The following is a 20374-nucleotide window of genomic DNA, read 5'->3' on the forward strand; positions in this document are numbered from 1 at the left end:
TACTATATTTAAGAAGACTTCGGAAGTCGACTTCTATAGTCAGAAAGTCGACTATTATTGCCAGAAACACATGGAAAGTCGACTGCTAGAGTCCGGAAGGTTTCGGAAGATTACTTCTATAGACAGAAAGTCGACTATTATGATCAGGAAGGTTTTGGAAGTCGACTGCAGCAGTCAGGATGAGTTCAGAAGTCGTCTATTATAGCCAGAATGACTTTTCGAAACGGGTCTGGTGACTCACTAAAATCTTGAAGGTATATCTACAGACGTGCTGAAGGACAACAGCTTGGTCTATAGATCAGACCAGAAGACTTGGGTAAAAGTCTTAACCCTATTTGGCGATTTACTGATGTCGGGAGGTCTAGGAGGCCGGTGATATATTACTACATTAAATTCAAGCACTTAAGTCAACGATTGAATCCTGAATACGGGAATCCAGAGTGCTCACCTAGATATGCTCTGAAGCCGGGGAGTGTGTCTGTCAAGACGCTGATGTCTGAAAGCCTGTTATTTGTGGTTCGCTGAAGTCATTGGGTATGTCTTTTTACTAAATCTACGGCTGAAGGTACTGAAGGTTCTGTCTACAGGCGAGCTTATAGCAGGAAATCCATATGTTTAAAAGTGGACTGATGAACCACTAAGAAATTTTATAGACGCACTATAGGGGATATTATGCCATGAGGGCAGGGATTCATAAATCGGCTGCTATAATCAGGAAAACTTCGTAAATTAAGTATTATATGCTTTTGTCGACTGATATAATCGGGACGACTTCGAAAGTCAATTAAAATTGACAGAGGCCGTCTGCAATAATAAGGAAGCATCTGGGAGTTTGTTGTTGTACTCACGAGGTCTTCGAATATGGACTGTTTTCTCAGAATTCATAGTAACTTCTTAATAGTTCGGAAGAATTCGTAGCCGTCGGAAGCCGAGGAAGAAATTGAGTGATGCGGACAAGTAGACTTCAGAAGTCGACTGTAATAATATGTAGTCGACTGCATCTTGCAGAATGACTTCGGGAGTCTACTGTTATAGCCAAAAAGTCTTCGAAAGTCGATAGATATAGTCAGGAATACTTCGAAAGTCTACTGATATAGTCATAACGACTTCGGATGCTGGTCGCTATAGCCAGGAGGACTTCGGAAGTCGAATGCTATAGTCAGGAAGGCCTTTCGAAGTTGACTCGTATAGATGGGAATAATTCAGAAGTAACTTCAATAGTTCGGAAGACTTTTGCAGGCTTCGAAAATCGAGGTCGACTGAAGAAATTTAGAAATCGGTTGTTGTGAAAAAGCAGACTTTGGATGTCGACTGAAATAATATACAAGTCGACTGCATCAGCCAGGATAACATCGGAAGTCGACTGTTATAGCCATAAAGACTTCGGATAGAGTCAGGAAGACTTCGAAAGTCGATTAATATAGTCATGAAGACCTTGGATGCTGCCCACTATAGCCAGTAAGTTTTCGGAAGTCGATTGCTTAGTCAGGAAGACCTTGGAAGTCAACTTCCATTTTCAGGAGGACACTGGAGGTCTATACGGAAAGAATTCAGAAATAATTTCTTAAGAGTTCGGAAGACTTTATAACCTTCGGAAACCAAGATCGAATGCAATATTATATAAACCTTCGAAAGTCAGCTATTAAACTCAAGATGACTTCCCTACTGTTATGAAGACTTCGAAAGTGGACTATTGAAAAGAAAACTTCGGACATCGACTGTTATAATCAGGAAGTGGAAATGCGAAAGTGGACTGCTATAGACCTAAAACAGCTGTAGACCTAGGTCGATTGTTATAGTCATGAACACTTCGGATTTTGATGACTATAGTTAGGAATCGACTATTGCGTATTGGAAAAATTTACCATAGGGCCTGCAGGTGTTTTAATTTTCAGATAAAATAAATTCTAGAGCCCTTAGCTTAATTTAAGAACATATCGGATTCATTTCTATTTAAAAAGGCAATATTTTATTATTTTGTACCCTATTTCCTATTTCGATCCTCCGCTGTCTTCCTTTCTTGTTCCCTTTAATAACAAAAAACATCAAACAATTGTCTTCCCCATTTTTTTTTTTTTTACTTACCACACTTGCACGCCGACTTGACCCATCTTCAACCGCTCCATATCCGTTTGCGCCCACGCCGGACGTACCCACATCGATTTATGATTTATATCATTGCTGACATGGACCAATTCCAAACTGCTATGGGCATATTTACGCACGTTCCATGCAAAATTATTATGACCATCCACCAGGGGGACATCCCGCAATATCCGCTTGACAATCTTCAGTCTTTGTGTGTGTGAATTGCGGCTGGGCGCCATAACGAAATGCTGATACAGCAGCGTAGCGGCGATGGCCAACAACGACATCGCCACCACCAACGTCAGACCAATGACACAGGAATTGCGACCGGTTAACTTGTGTTGGCCGACACGGCTACCACCGACCATATGACCACCGCCACCACTGCCATGTTGTTGAGAGGCTTTTTGTGATTTGCGTTTGGCCTTGGCCGCCACTGCTGCGACCACATCGCCGGCAAGTGCATCGCTAACATCGGAGGGGGATTTGCTGTCGTTGAAGTTTACTTTTGATTTTTGTATGCTGGCAATTTCGCCACCCGAATCACTGTTGGAGGTGGAATTTTGGCGGGAGATAGTACGGCGGATGTTGGAGTGTTCGGTGACATCGGGTAAACCGCCGAAACCGGTGGTCTGCAAAAAAGGAGAAGAAAAACAAAAGAGAAGATAAAATATTGATAAAATTTTGGGGGGAAGGGGAACTTAATTAAATGTCATTCATTGATTTTGTGGTGGTCAGTGGTGTGGGAGTTTTTTGTTAGGGTAAGGTGCTGTCAGGACAACGGGGTGAAAGTTAATAATAATGTATAGTGGAAACGTGTTTATGTGCAGATAAAGATAACCAGTAGGAGGGTAATATATTGGCAGAATAATAATAAATTGTGGTTTGTATTGAAAGATATATTAGCGAACGGCAGGAGATCAGATGTCAAAGGATAACACATAAATATGATATGTGGCCGCGTATGTGTGTCGGATATATTGTGGGCTCTCTCTGTTGGACAATATTTAATTGAAATATATATCAAGGTTTATTTATCGTAGCTATTATTGGCAGGATAGAAATTTGTAGATAGTGTAACGTCTGTGATCAGACAAAGAAACAATGACATCGAACTTCGACAGCTGGAGGCGGTAGGACTTCGGAAATTGACCCGTACATCCTGGGAGATTTTAGTAACTCATAATTGTATTCAGAAAGTCGATTGGTTTAGTCAGGATGCCTTTCGAAGTTGGCTGGTTTAGTCAGGATGTCTTCGGAAGGTGACTTCTGTGGACAGGAAGGTCACGTCTATAGTCAGGAAATGAACTATTATTGCCACAAAGGCTTCGGAAGTCGACTGCTAGGGCCATGAAGGTTTCGGAAGGTCTATTCTATAGTGAGGAAGTCTAGTATAATTGCCAGTTAGATTTCGGAAGTCGACTGCAAGGTCAGGAAGGTTACAGAAGGTTACTTCTATAGTCTGGAAATCTATCTACTATTATTATAAGAAAAGTCAGTTCTATAGTCAGGAAGTCGACTGTTATTGCCAGAAAGGCTTCGGAAGTCGACTGCTAGGGTCATGAAGGCTTCGGAAGATCACTTCTTAAGTCAGGAAGTCGACTATTATTATCAGAAAGACTTCGGAAGTCAACTGCAGCAGTCAGGATGACTTCGGAAGCCGACTGCAGCAGTCAGAAGTCGGCTTTATAGTCAGGATGACTTCGGAAGTCGACTGCTAGGGTCAGGAACGTTTCGGAAGGTCACTTCTAAAGTCATGAAGCCGGCTATTATTATCAGAAATACTTCGGAAGTCGATTGCTGTGGACAGGAAGGCTTCGGAAGGTCACTTCTAATGTCAAGAAGTCGACTATTTCTATCAGGAAGACTTCAGAAGTCGACTGGTGTGGAAAGGAAGGCTGCGGAAGGTTACTTCTATAGTCAGGAAGTCGACTATTATTGCCAGAAAGGCTTCGGATGTCGACTGCTAGGGTCAGGAAGGTTTCGGAAGGTCACTTCTATAGTCAGGAGGTCGACTATTATTGCCAGAAAGGCTTCGGAAGTCGATTTCAGCAGTCAGGATGAGTTCAGATGTCGACTGTTATTGCCAGAAAGCCTTCGAAAGTCAGCTTCTATTGTCAGGTTGACTTCTGAAGCCATCGGTTATAGTCTGGATGACTTCGAAAATGGACTTCTTGAATCAGGAGATCATCGGAAATCCATTTCTACGGTCAGGACGACTTCGAAAGTCAACTGTCATAGTCAAGAAGAATTTTGAATCCGAATTTTACTGTCGGGAAGACTGTCGAAAGTGCATTTCTATAGCCCGGAAGACTTCGGAGGTCAATTTCTATTGTCAGGGTGACTTCTGAAGCCATCTGTTATAGTCAGGAAGACTTCGGAAATCGACTTCTTAATTCAAGAGGGCATCGGAAATCCATTTCTACGGCCAAGACGGCTTCGAAAGTCAGGAAGGTTTTGGAATCCGAATATTAGTGTCGGGAAGACTTCGAAAGTGCATTGCTATAGCCCGGAAGACTTCGGAGGTCAATTTCTATTGTCAGGGTGACTTCTGAAGCCATTTGTTATAGTCAGAAAGACTTCGAAAGCCCACTTCCATATTCAGATGGACTTCGGAAAACGACTTCTACGACCAAGAACGCTTTGAAAATCAACTATCATAGTAAGGAAGGATTTGAAATTCGAATTTTACTGTTGGGAAGACTTCGCAAGTGTATTGCTATAGTCCGAAAGACTTCGGAAGACAATTTCTATTAACAAGATAACTTCTGAAGTCATCAGCTATAGTCAGGAAGACTTCGAAAGTCGGCTTTTATTTTCAGGAGGACTTCGGATATGGACTTCTACGGTCAATGAGACTTCGAAGGACGTTTTTTATACCCTGAAAGGATTCAGAGGTCGATTATTATCGTCAGGCCGATTTCGAAAGTCAACTCTAATAGTCAAAAAACTTCCGAAGTCACAGGTGATAAGTAGAAAGTCTTGGGTTATAGACAATAACACTTCGCAAATCTTCAAATATAGCCAGGAAAAATTCTGATAATCTAAAATGATTTTATTTTAGAATTACATTTTAAACTTTCCCTGTCGCTGGCATATTCCCATTTCTGCCATATTCCCATCTCTGCCATTTCTGTTTTCAAATCACAGTAAAATAAACCAAAAAATATTTGTTATCCCTTGACCACAAATCTCAACTAGTTATCCTAACAGAATATTTTGCATATTTGATCTAATTGAAACTTTGTTTCAGAAAATTATTTGTAATTAAATGAGAATTTATTTTTGTTGAAAATATTCAAATTTTTATTTCAATTATCCCAGGGAGCGACAAAAACTTTTCCCAAACAATCATCCCAAAAATTAAGTCTTTAGAATTTATTTTCTTCTTCTTCATCTCTTCACATGTTTTACTATTTGTAAAATTTAAATAAACTTAATAAAGAAGAAATCTTCAAAATTTTTTCTGCTGGCCACTTCGTCTTCGTCTTCTACCTTTTCTCCTTTTATTCAAAATAAACATAACGTAAAAATGTTTTCTTTGGGAAAAATGTAAAGTTTTTGGTAGACAACACAAAAAAATAGAAAAAAATACTAAAAACTCTTCCATAAATTGTTCATTATTTGCTTGGTTGCCAAAGCAGGGGCATCGGAGGGGTTGAACATTACCATCGTAAATAGTTAACTTTGTTCGGACACTTTATGTTAGCCAACCTAATTGAATGTTGTTTTGTGGGTGGAAGGGGGTGGTGGTAGTGTTGGAAGCGAAAACTAATTTTAAAATATTATTTTTAGAATTATACAAAAAATCTATGCTTAATGTGGACCCTAAAAAATATCCTTTAAAAAATCTATGCCATATGTGGACCCTGAAAAATATCCTTTAAAAATCGATGCCTTATGTGGACCCTGAAAAATGTCTTTTAAATAATCCATGCCTTATATAGGCCTTGAAAAAATATTCTTTAAAAAATCCACGCCTTATATAGGCCTTGAAAAAATATTCTTTAAAAAATCCACGCCTTATAGTCGGCCTTGAAAAAATATTCTTTAAAAAATCCATGCCTTATATAGGCCTTGAAAAAATATTCTTTAAAAAATCCACGCCTTATAGTCGGCCTTGAAAAAATATTCTTTAAAAAATCCACGCCTTATAGTCGGCCTTGAAAAAATATTCTTTAAAAAATCCACGCCTTATAGTCGGCCTTGAAAAAGTATTCTTTAAAAAATCCACGCCTTATATAGGCCTTGAAAAAATATTCTTTAAAAAATCCACGCCTTATATAGGCCTTGAAAAAATATTCTTTAAAAAATCCACGACTTATAGTCGGCCTTGAAAAAATATTCTTTAAAAAATCCACGCCTTATAGTCGGCCTTGAAAAAATATTCTTTAAAAAATCCACGCCTTATATAGGCCTTGAAAAAATATTCTTTAAAAAATCCACGCCTTATAGTCGGCCTTGAAAAAATATTCTTTAAAAAATCCACGCCTTATATAGGCCTTGGAAAAATATTCTTTAAAAAATCCACGCCTTATATAGGCCTTGGAAAAATATTCTTTAAAAAATCCACGCCTTATAGTCGGCCATGAAAAAATATTCTTTAAAAAATCCACGCCTTATTGTCGGCCTTGAAAAAATATTCTTTAAAAAATCCACGCCTTATATAGGCCTTGAAAAAATATTCTTTAAAAAATCCACGCCTTATATAGGCCTTGAAAAAATATTCTTTAAAAAATCCACGCCTTATAGTCGGCCTTGAAAAAATATTCTTTAAAAAATCCACGCCTTATAGTCGGCCTTGAAAAAATATTCTTTAAAAAATCCACGCCTTATAGTCGGCCTTGAAAAAATATTCTTTAAAAAATCCACGCCTTATAGTCGGCCTTGAAAAAATATTCTTTAAAAAATCCACGCCTTATTGTCGGCCTTGAAAAAATATTCTTTAAAAAATCCACGCCTTATATAGGCCTTGAAAAAATATTCTTTAAAAAATCCACGCCTTATAGTCGGCCTTGAAAAAATATTCTTTAAAAAATCCACGCCTTATAGTCGGCCTTGAAAAAATATTCTTTAAAAAATCCACGCCTTATAGTCGGCCTTGAAAAAATATTCTTTAAAAAATCCACGCCTTATATAGGCCTTGAAAAAATATTCTTTAAAAAATCCACGCCTTATAGTCGGCCTTGAAAAAATATTCTTTAAAAAATCCACGCCTTATAGTCGGCCTTGAAAAAATATTCTTTAAAAAATCCACGCCTTATATAGGCCTTGAAAAAATATTCTTTAAAAAATCCACGCCTTATAGTCGGCCTTGAAAAAATATTCTTTAAAAAATCCACGCCTTATAGTCGGCCTTGAAAAAATATTCTTTGAAAAATCCACGCCTTATAGTCGGCCTTGAAAAAATATTCTTTAAAAAATCCACGCCTTATATAGGCCTTGAAAAAATATTCTTTAAAAAATCCACGCCTTATAGTCGGCCTTGAAAAAATATTCTTTAAAAAATCCACGCCTTATAGTCGGCCTTGAAAAATATTCTTTAAAAAATCCACGCCTTATATAGGCCTTGAAAAAATATTCTTTAAAAAATCCACGCCTTATAGTCGGCCTTGAAAAAATATTCTTTAAAAAATCCACGCCTTATAGTCGGCCTTGAAAAAATATTCTTTAAAAAATCCACGCCTTATATAGGCCTTGAAAAAATATTCTTTAAAAAATCCACGCCTTATATAGGCATTGAAAAAATATTCTTTAAAAAATCCACGCCTTATATAGGCCTTGAAAAGATGTTCTTTAAAAAATCCACGCCTTATATAGGCATTGAAAAAATATTCTTTAAAAAATCCACGCCTTATATAGGCCTTGAAAAGATGTTCTTTAAAAAATCCACGCCTTATAGTCGGCCTTGAAAAAATATTCTTTAAAAAATCCACGCCTTATAGTCGGCCTTGAAAAAATATTCTTTAAAAAATCCACGCCTTATAGTCGGCCTTGAAAAAATATTCTTTAAAAAATCCACGCCTTATAGTCGGCCTTGAAAAAATATTCTTTAAAAAATCCACGCCTTATATAGGTCCTGAAAAATATTCTTTAAAAAATCCACTCTATATATAGGCCTTGAAAAAATATTCTTTAATAAATCCACGCCTTACATAGGCCTTGAAAAAATATTCTTTAAAAAATCCACGCCTTATATAGGCCTTGAAAAGATGTTCTTTAAAAAATCCACGCCTTATATAGGCCTTGAAAAAATATTCTTTAAAAAATCCACGCCTTATAGTCGGCCTTGAAAAAATATTCTTTAAAAAATCCACGCCTTATATAGGCCCTGAAAAATATTCTTTAAAAAATCCATTCTATATATAGGCCTTGAAAAAATATTCTTTAATAAATCCACGCCTTACATAGGCCTTGAAAAAACATTTTTTAAAAAATCCACGCCTTATATAGGCATTGAAAAGATGTTCTTTAAAAAATCCACGCCTTATATAGGCCTTGAAAAAATATTCTTTAAAAAATCCACGCCTTATAGTCGGCCTTGAAAAAATATTCTTTAAAAAATCCCCGCCTTATATAGGCCTTGAAAAAATATTCTTTAAAAAATCCACGCCTTATATAGGCCTTGAAAAAATATTCTTTAAAAAATCCACGCCTTATATAGGCCTTGAAAAAATATTCTTTAAAAAATCCACGCCTTATATAGGCATTGAAAAGATGTTCTTTAAAAAATCCACGCCTTATATAGGCCTTGAAAAAATATTCTTTAAAAAATCCACGCCTTATATAGGCCTTGAAAAAATATTCTTTAAAAAATCCACGCCTTATAGTAGGCCCTGAAAAAATATTTTTGTGTTATTGAATACGACCTGCCGCTGATTATCCCAGCTAGCATTAATTAGCCATGAATGCTGTTCTATGTTACGAAATTCATAAGCCAGTTGCAGGTCATGTGTGAAATTAAGAGGTGGGGTTAGGTGGGGCCATTGTTGTTCTGTGGGCCACAATAGGCAACCTGCCTAAATAGATTACCAATATGTTTGCCTGGGTAAATATGTTGGCAGATGGCTGATTTAATGAGTTGGTACACACAAGCTAATAATATCTGGCAAGGGCGGAGAGGGAAATATTACCCAGGGAAGGTGGGGAGGCATAAAAATATATTCGAAAAATTTCCTACAAGCCAATCATAAATTATTTATGTTGCAAAAATAAATTTTTCAAATAAAAAATTTTAATTGCAAAAATTTATGTTCTACTAAATTGGCTTTTTATAACTTTGGAAAGTACCCTTTCACCCCCTCCTGCAAAATATTTATATTTTCTAATAATATTCAACATAAAAATTCCCTTTGAAGTTTTGTTGCTGTTTCGTAAATTATGCCTAACAATCAAAATCGCCTCATTAATATTCATGCTAACACTTGGGCCTTTTAATGCCGCCTAACTTTTTCTCTGTCAAAACTTTCGAACATAAAAATCAAGGACATTGCCATTTAGAAATCCTTAAGTACTTCGAATTATTTTTTTGGGAGGGGGAAATGTCAAACATTAACAAGCCTGGGCCTAAGCAGAAAACCATTTTTCGAATTTTAATGGGCAAAATTTGGAAATACCAGTTTTGGAAATAGCTTTTGACTAAACGAAGTCATGCATTTTAAATTATCTATCACCCCAAGCACTACGCTTCAATTTAGGGAACACATTCACCCCATTCCACACGCCACTCTCCAAAAACATTTGATATTTTTGATTGTTCGAATTCCAAAGCCATTGAATTTTATAACTCCATGCCAACAAATAAAAGCCCTCCCCACCCCAAAAACAACCCCAACATTCCGCAATGCTATTTATGTAGAAGAAAATTCCCTCTCACACACACTCACACTCATCTATAAAAATTATTGACAGGAATTATTTGATTTTCTGACAGTCATAAACACCAATGGCCAGTAAATATTCCCAAAAACTCTTTACTCGGGATATTTGAATCAATTGCATTTGAAAGCTTTCAATGGTTCTGCCGTTTCTACTGCTGGTTCTGCTCGTACTGAGCCACATGATTATTGGCCAACATTTCTGTATCGAATTGATATGGAGAAATATTTATGAGCTATGCCAGAGCTCTGTGCCTGGGAATATATTATGGCCAAAAATAGATAACTGAATACCAATAAAAATGAAAAATAAAAACCCCCCACCCCTCACCCCAATTTTGAGGGACGATGAACCATAAAAATTGTTGTTGTGGTATTTTGGATAAGGATTATTGGTTTTAAGTCATTACAGAATTTTTAGAGAGATTTTATTTGTTTTTGTGGTATTTCACAAAAGGGGGAAGGGGGGAGGAAATATTAGAAGGAAATAGAAAAAAAACAGTGAGGAAAGTAGTAAAGTCGGACTGGGCCGATTATATGATACCCTTCACCACTTTGGATAAATCTAAATCTAACCCGATCTTCTTGAAGCTTAACACAGATTTCCATCTAATATCGAAATATGTATAGGGACTTTGGTGCACCATTTAAATAAAATCGGACAAAACTATATATGGGGGCTATATCCAAATCTGAACCGACACTCTCGAAACTTAGCACATATAATTCTGGATTTAATTCAGTACGCTATGCCAAATTTTGTGCAAATCGAAAGATATGTAGGGACTTTGGTACCCCATTTACCTAAAATCGGACGACAATATATAGGGGGCCATATATAAAACTGAACCGATTTTCTCGAAATTTGGCACACGTCATTCTAAACTCAATTGAGTACATCATGGAAAATTTCGCGCATATCGAAAGATATGTAGGGACTTTGGTACCCCATTTACCTAAAATCGGACGAAACTATATATGGGAGCTATATCTAAATCTGGACCGATTTTCAGGAAACTTAACACACATCATTCTAGACTTAATTTAGTACACTGTGCCAAATTTCGTGCAAATCGGGGAATACATAAGGACTTTGGTGCCCCATTTACCTTAAATCGGACGAAAATATATATGGGAGCTATATATAAAACAGAACCGATTTTCTCGAAATTTGCCACACGTCATTCTAAACTCAATCGAGAACATCATGCAAAATTTTGCGCAAATCGAAAGATATGTAGGGACTTTGGTACCCCATTTACCTTAAATCGGACGAAAATATATATGGGAGCAATATCTAAATTTGAACCGATTTTCTCGAAACTTGACACACATCATTGTAGACCTAATTCAATACGCTGTGCGAAACTTCGCGCAAATCGAAGGATTTGTAGAGGCTTTAGTGCCCCTTTTACATTAAATCGGACAAAAGTATATATGGGAGCTATATATATCTGAACCGATTTTCTCGAATTTTGACACACATCATTCTAGCCTCAATTCAGTACACTATGCCAAATTTCGTGCAAATTGAAAGATATGTAGGGACTTTGGTGCACAATTTATATAAAATCGGACGAAAATATATATCTATATCTGAACCGATTTTCACGAAATTTAGCACACATCATTCTAGGCCTAATTTATTACGATGTGCCAAATTTCGTGCAAACCTAAAGATATTAAGAGACTTTGCTACCCCATTTACCTTAAATCGGCCGAAAATATATATGATAGCTATATCTAAATCTGAACCGATTTTCTCGAAACTTATAAGGCGTGGATTTTTTATATAATCTTTTCTTGAGGCCTACTTTAAGGCGTGGATTTTTTTTAATAATTTCTCCAAAGACCTACTATAAGGCGTGGGTTATTTAAATAATTTTTTCCAAAGGCCTACTATAAGGCGTGGACTTTTTTAATAATTTTTTCATGAGGCCTACTTTAAGGCGTGGATTTTTTAAACAATTTTTTCATGAGGCCTACTTTAAGGCGTGGATTTTTTAAATAATGTTTTCTTGAGGCCTACTATAAGGCGTGGATTTTTTAAATAATGTTTTCTTGAGGCCTACTATAAGGCGTGGATTTTTTAAAAAATTTTTTCTGAGGCCTATATTTTTAGGCATAGATTTTTTAATAATTCCTTTCGAGCCAATTTTAAGGTGTAGATTTTCAAATATTTTTTTCGAGGCCTTTTTAAAATAATTTTTTTAATAGAGACAAAAATAGAAATTTTTTAGTTTATTTTTTTTTTTTCAATCCTTCTTCCTTAAAGTTTCCTTTTCATCAATTCCGAACCTTTTTGAAGATTTCCTTTTCATTTCCTGCAAAATTTTGTAATTCTTCTAAAGGAGTGCAGCGCCACTTGGCTGCTGGCAATGAAAAAAATCGCCTTTCTTAAATGAATGCTGCATTTGTTGCAAAAGAAACTTTCCATCGAAACTGACAGATTTTATTTCATTCCCATTCTTTATTTTTTTCTTCTCCTTCCTCTTCTCCGAAACATTTCTACATCTTCGCTGGCGTCAATTCTTTTTAATGAACTTCATATTTATTTTTCGCCCAAAAACTTTCTTTCCATTAATTAGAACACAAAAATTAAGAAGAAAAAATTGGAAAACGGAACTTGACGATTCGTGGCTGAAAGGCGCCAGTCATCAACGGCCAAAACCCCAAAGAAATTCTCAAACACACACACATACTTACAAATTATTTCCTCTTGAAGTGAGATTTTTTGTTGGATTTATTCAAGAAAATTCATTTTGAAAAATATTTTCTGTGGAAATTCATAAGGCTGACACCATTCGGGTGGTGAATGAAAAGAGGGCAAATGCTAAAGGACTAAGGTCATCAAGGATATGGTTTTGCTTTTTTTGGAATAGTTACAACTAAATCAAAGGAAACATAATTTTTCGTGAGGAATTTTTTTCTTCAGTGCTAAGAAAAAGGCTAAGAAATTTTCAAATGGAAATAAAAAAGAAGAAAAATAAAATTTTAAAATTGTTTTTCTATGGGCCCTAGTGATCCACATTTTTTGAATCGACACTTTAGGTTCCTCAGGACATTTCTTTTTATTCTCACAGCTCTTCAAACCCTAAACCAACCATCATACGAATTTTTTTCCTAAATAAATATTTTTTCTAGGCTCACCATAAGGCGTTATTTTTTTAATAATTTTTTTTCGAGGCTCATACCAATTTGTTTTTTTCATTAATACCAAAAATATTTTTCAATTATTTTTTTCCTTCCAAATCCCCTAAATCAATTATTTTATGTATGGGCCTAAAATTCCATCAACAACAAAAAAATACCCCTAAATAAATTGTCTATTATCCCCAGGAGAATTTTTTCTCCATAATTCCATTTAAACAATTTTTTTGGTGATAGACAAGCCATCAAGCAGAATTAAGACCAACACACCTTATGTTTCCATTTTTTTTCTTTCTCACAGACAATACAGTTGCACTTTCTTAAGCAGTAGCAACAAAAACATCAACAATACAACAACACATCATCGTCATCAGCATCACCATTTCACTCACCACATCAATGCCATCATTATTCATTTGAAGACATTGAGCTTGTCATTCACAGCTCACTGAGAGAGAGAGACTGGCAGACACACAAAGACAGACAACACAATTATCTGGAGGCTCAAAAACTCGTAGATGACACAAGGCAGCAGCATCCGGCTTGACCAAGCCGAGGCAAGCCAAACAACCAACAACAACAAAGATGACAGGCAAGTAGACACAGTAGTAGTTGTTGTTATATATTTTTTTTTTGTTTGTTTACTTTATGGTCATTTTGTTGTGGAGACACAGGTGGTGTCTGTTATAGGGAGGTACGAGAGAGAAAGAGACAAAGCCTGAGTGAAAGTTCAATATACTCAGAATGGCTAAACTTTTTGCAAATATTCTTACTCTTTCTCCCTCTCTCTCTCACTGCCATTCTCACAATTAAGGCGAGACGGAAATTTATGAATATGACAACTTGGAAGTGGTCAACAAGGAAACAAATAGAAAAACAAGAAAAAATTAAAAGGAAACAAAAACAGCAACAACAATAATAGCACGATAATGTTGGTTGGTATGTGTGTGTGTGCGTGCATATAATTGTTATTCACAAACCCATGCTTGAATGCATGATTGAATTAACTGGCAAACTAAACGTGTTGCTTATTGCATATAATTGCTGCATACTTTTAGGCGTTATAGTGATGAAATATTCATATGACTTGGAAAACATGAAATTAAACAGAAAATGAGAACTTAGAAGAGGAAAATGATAAAATATCCTCATTGGTGATAACATATGGATTATTAGGGAGTATAAAAAAATGTGTCATTCGTAACGATTTTGCATGGAGAAATAGTGGATCAACGATCAAAAAAAAATCAAGCCCCAATTATTATCACCTAATGAAAATTTGGCTATTGCAAATGAGTACTGCATACTTCTTGGCATTGAAATTATAGAATTCACATTGGAATTTATGAAATGTAAATGACTTCTTAGTGGTAAATTGTGCGATATTTTCATAGTGGGTGATTTGTATTTCTTCACGGTTTTTGGATGGAGAAATGAAGGAACAATGATTGAAAAATTAAGACGAAAATATTATCACCTAAAAATGTATGGATCAATCATGGTCAATATTGTTTAGAAATATCTGTTCGTTGGACATGTCGGCAAGGGAAAAATCAATGACGAACGGGGCTGAGCATTATTGGTACAGGCAAGAAGGGCTTATAGGAATCATATTGTAATCTATGTAATCTATTTACAATAGTATTTAATTTTGAAAATAGGCTTTAAGAAAATAAAAATTAATTAAGAATACCATAAATCCTTAAAATAGAAAATTGGTAAAATAAATGCATAGTATATGACAAAGAAGAAAAAGAAAATCAACGATTTTCCAAAAATCAACATCTTAATTATATTGAGAAGAGTGTGGAAATTTCTTTAAGTATTCTCAAGTATAGAGATAGAGATATTTTGGTGATCTGAAAAGATTTAGATATATGTATTTAGCTATTTGTGGGACAATGACCAAACGGGGAGGACCGACGGGTATCACCTCCGGTCTTGATATAGGCTTGGTAATGATAATAGGTTGTACAAAGTTTGGTTCAAATCGGACAGATCGGGACCTGAAGAATTTTTTTTATAGAAAAAGTAGTCCTCAGGGACCTGAGGTTCTTTCCGTTGAAAAAAAAAATACAAAGTTTGGTTCAAATCGGACATATCTTTCGTCTAATATTGAATTTATATACGTTGATAAATACATTTTGTGGGTGAGGTCCCAGAAAGATCGTATCAATAAGTCCCATATTCAGACTTGATCTTGGTTTGATAAAAATCATAAGTTGTGCAAAGTTTGGTTCAAATCGAACATTCCATTTGCCAGATATTTAATTTATAAATATGGACAATTTTGAACATTTGCCCCAGAAGAAGTGGGCCAATGGGTCCCATCGTCGGACTTGGCCTAAGCTTAGTAATGAGACCAGGATATACAAAGTTTGCTTCAATTATGCCATTCCCTTTGCCTGATATTTAATTTTTAAATATTGAAAAATTTGATCCTTTGTGGAGGAGGTACAAGAAGGAATGGACCAATGGGATCCATCTTCGGACTTAATCTAGGCTAGGTAGTGATAAAATGTTGAGCAAATTTTGGTTCAAACCAGACTATCCGATATGAATCAAACTATGCCATGATATTATAAAAATGAGTTTCAGCAAAATTTTGACCATTTTGTGGGGGAGGTACGACAAGGAGAGGACCAATATTCTATATCTTCGAACTTAAACTAATGTTGGAAGAAATATTATAATGTTCAAAGTTTGGATGGCATCGGTTAGTACCTTCAAGAGTTATCTTGATATGAAAATACGAAGATTTTTAGGGAAAAAGCGGCAAAAATAAAACACAGAAAAAGGAAAAATGAAGAAAATAAACGGGTTTTCTTGAAGTCCTTATTACGAACTCTGGAAAGTATTTAAGCTCATCAACTTGGCAATGGCACAGACACGTGATTGGTATGTGTGGTTTTGTGGAAGGAAGAAAGGAATGAAGGCTGGTTGATGATGATACACCATATAAGCAATGAACAGGTGTTGGCTCGACAAAGGGAATAAAAATGATTGTGAACAGTTTCATCCTTGTTTTCCTTGTCCAACTACCACCTGTGGATTATTTATGTGATATAAAAATCGAACAAACATTATTTTCTTCAAATAATACAAATTATAATAACAAAATAGAAATCCTTCCAAACCTGTCTTTGGATTGACAAAAGTTCATTTTTTAAATTCCACAAAATGTGATGATTTTTTCAAAATTTTCCAAAAGCAACGATAAACTATATTCGGTATATTTTATAGCCCAATATGTTAGCTTTCGTATTCCGTTTCAAAGTCCTAAATATATTTCAGATTGCCAAAGTTATGATATATGTTCTAAGTTAACCCATATTTAATAATAGTCATACGCACCATGGTACGAAAAAAGTAAAATTAAAATATCTCCTAAAGCAAGGAAGTAAAATGTATTTGTTCAGAAACCATCGCGGTTATAACACTCTATAACATCTTACAAACTCCTGCCACATTCGATTCAACAAGCATTTCAAAACGGTCTCTAGGATAAAAAATTGAAATTTTTTATTTTTCATAATTCCATTAAGTGTGATGATTTTTTTTTAATTTTTTCCAAAAGCAATGATAAATATTGTTCGGCATATTTTATAGCCCAATATGTTAGCTTTCATATTCCGTTCCAAAATCCTAAATCGTTTTTAATGTTCTAGGACCTATATGTGGTTACGAATTTTCATCGTCCACATTTTCCAGCCCAAGTGGCTGCTAGTTGGAATTTTGAATTTTCTGAAGGGAAATAGATCTCTATGCAGAAAACTGTAGAAATCTACAATAAACCTCATATAATGGCCCCACCACACAATTAGGCTTTTTGAAGATCCTGACAACATATTTCTACCGAAAAATAGCTGCTAGGTGGTATTTGAACTTTTTAGAATCCGAATAAAGAAATTTGTAGACATAAGTCCATGCTTTGCCATAACCTCCATTAAAATGTATCGATATAGTCATGTAACTATGCCCTGCCAAAGCTTTCGCGGCTCTAGTTAAATGTTTAGCCATATTTTTGACCGAATTTGGTAATGAGGGTTTTTAAAGAGAGTAAATAGGATCTTCGCAGAGAAAATATATATGAATGTGTACATATAGCTGTCACATAAATGCTGCCGGTATTAAAAGTAATTTGATAATGAAATTGGCCTAATTTGGCATTAACATTCTCAGAAAAATATAATATTTTGGCAGATTTTTTTTTAAATATAGGTACATAATCAGAACACGATTTTGAAGATATTCGGTGTGTGTTCTTGGGGAATACAAATTCTTCTAGAAAAAATGTAAATTATTAGTTCATGTTTTAACATATTTTCCATATAACGATCCGCCTGATTTGAAGTGTTTTGAGATTCCAGGTGCATTTCATAAAAGAAGTTGTTGTCTTTCGTTTATCAGAGGATAAACTAATTACTCACATCAAAATAAAATATGTGATATTTATCTAAATGTGAATCTACCTATATATCCATAAGTTATATAAATCGACTTCAATCAAATATAAATAGGTTATCTGTTGGGCTATGTCTGTACTTCTAGAAAACGCAACTACGTAATTCTATGCTCAATTTTGTACGTTGTGCAAAATTTGATGTCAACCTTACTAGCATGAAGAGTTTGATGTCCAATTTACTTAAAATCGGGCGAAAATATATATGGAAGCTCTATCCAAATATATCGAAGGATATATAGGGACTTTGGTGCACCATTTACATGAAATCGGACGAAACTATATCTGAATCTGGGCCGATTTTCTCGAAACTGGGCAGACATCATTCTAGGCTCAATTCAGTACGTTATGCCAAATTTCCTGCAAATCGAAAGATATATAGGGACTTTGGGGCACCATTAACATGAAATCGGACGAAACTATAAATGGGAGCTATATCTAAATCTGGACCGATTTTCGCGAAACTGGGCAGACATCATTCTAGCCTCAATTCAGTACGTTATGCCAAATTTCATGCAAATCGAAAGATATATAAGCACTTTGGTACACCATTTACCTTAAATCGGAGGAAGATATATACGGGAGCTATATCTAAATCTGAACCGATTTTCACGAAACTTTGCACACATCATTCTAGACTTAATTCAGTGCGCTATGCCAAATTTCGTGCAAATCGAAAGATATATAGGGACTTTGGTACGCCATTTACCAAAAATCGGCCGAAACTATATATGGGAGCTATATCTAAATCTGAACCGATTTTCACGAATCTTGGCACACATCTTTCGTGGCTCAATTCAGTACGCTATGCCAAATTTCGTGCAAATCGAAAGATTTTCAGGGTCCAAAGTCCGTAAATCGGGCGAAACTATATATGGGAGCTATATATAAATCTGAACCGATTTTCACGAAACTTGGCACACATCTTTCGTGGCTCAATTCAGTACGCTATGCCAAATTTCGTGCAAATCGAAAGATTTTCAGGGTCTAAAGTCCGTAAATCGGGCGAAACTATATATGGGAGCTATATATAAATCTGAACCGATTTTCACGAAACTTGGCACACATTTTTCGTGGCTCAATTCAGTACGCTATGCCAAATTTCGTGCAAATCGAAAGATTTTCAGGGTCTAAAGTCCGTAAATCGGGCAAAAATATATATGGGAGCTATATCTAAATCTGAACCGATTTTTCCCAATTTCAATAGGGTTCGTCCTTGGGCCAAACAAATGAGCTGTGCCAAATTTCATCCAAATCGGATCATAAATGCGACCTGTACTTTGTTTACAATTTAACATGGACAGACGGACAGACGGACGGACATGCATAAATCGATTCAGAAAGTGATTCTATGCATATTCTCAAAAGGAACCATGGGTCTATCTCGATTATTTTTGCCTGTTACAAACATATGCACAAAGACATAATACCCTGTACCACAGAGTGGTGAAGGGTATAAAAAGCAGTCCTCAGGGACCTAAAAAAGATGGTCCTCAGGGATCTGTGGATTTTTTCTATAGAAAAAAAAGTAGTCCTCAGGGACCTGATGACATTTTTTTCTATAGAAAAAGTAGTCCTCAGGGACATTTTTTTCTATAGAAAAAAGTAGTCCTCAGGGACCTGACGGCATTTTTTTCTATAGAAAAAAGTAGTTCTCAGGGACCTGAAGATTAATTTCTCAGAACTCTGAGAATTTTTTCTATAGAAAAAAGTAATCCTCAGGGGCCTGACGACATTTTTTCTATAGACAAAAGTAGTCCTCAGGGACCTGACGGCATTTTTTCTATAGAAAAAAGGAAACCTGGATTTTTTCCGATTTTTTAATCTTCAAATTACTTTACCTATTAAATTTATTTAAATTTGTCTGTATCTCCTGTCATTATGTTATCGCTTCTTTTAAAAATCTTTTCAAACAATAGAACTTAAGAGAGATCATCATTAATTTTATTGATAAGACCACCACCTACGAAAATCCCTGCCGAACACACACACACACAAACACTTTTTAAAGTAAATTTAAGCTCAAGTTCATTCAAATGCGAGAGAGAGAATTACCTTAGGAAATTTATAGCTACGACAAAAGAGCTGTTGAAAATCCTTCTTATCTAAGGACTAAGGACATGGCGACAATGACGACAACGAACCAGAAAGCAGTACTTAGCTATGCTAAGCCTCAAATAAATGTTGAAAAATATATTGTAATGGAGTTGCAAGTGGTGGAGGGGTGGGCACGTGAACGTGAATGTAATTTAATGTCATTTGTTTGAATTTACATGTGACAAACACACACATAGAAACGGATATGTGTGTGTCACATATATGTGGGTATCACATATATGTGTGTGTCACATATATGTTTGTTTATTTTGTCATGGTATTTGTAAATTCGGGTACAATGACATTTTCATTAAAATATATTTTTAAGACTCAAATGTCAATCTTCTGCTCCTCTACTAAGCAAGGCGGGGCAGGAGGCAACGCAATGTCACTAACATTTATGCCCATCTAGGGAGAAATAACTCGCAGGAGAAAAAAAAACGAAAAAAATAGAATGTGTCAACCATAAGCATCCTTGTGAAGGAGATCAAGTAACCAACAACAGCAACAACACCATTAACAAAAATATGAAACTAAACCTCCACATGTGACTAAACATTATCCTGTTTAGTGGTAGCTAAGCTGTTGGCTGTCATGCCCTGGCATTAAGACACGAAAGCAGGGTTTTTCTTGTTGTTGTTTTTGTTTATTTATAACAGCTGACATGACATGTTTGTATGTCTGTGTCACATGTCTTTCT

General features: G+C 35.5%; 1 protein-coding gene across 1 annotated transcript in view; it reads right to left on the reverse strand.

Annotated features, from left to right (window-relative positions):
* Positions 1-20374, reverse strand: part of LOC133323626 (dipeptidase 1-like) — a 62886-nt gene that overhangs the window by 9068 nt on the left and 33444 nt on the right. The window contains exon 2 of the mRNA XM_061532544.1: positions 2086-2720. Coding sequence (XP_061388528.1) covers positions 2086-2720 — 635 coding nt within the window. The remainder of the gene's footprint in view (positions 1-2085; positions 2721-20374) is intronic.

The sequence above is a fragment of the Musca vetustissima genome, unplaced genomic scaffold (genome assembly GCF_032173495.1).
Source record: "Musca vetustissima isolate MV318-11 ecotype Yass unplaced genomic scaffold, APGP_CSIRO_Mvet_v1 utg14125, whole genome shotgun sequence".
Taxonomy (NCBI): domain Eukaryota; kingdom Metazoa; phylum Arthropoda; class Insecta; order Diptera; family Muscidae; genus Musca; species Musca vetustissima.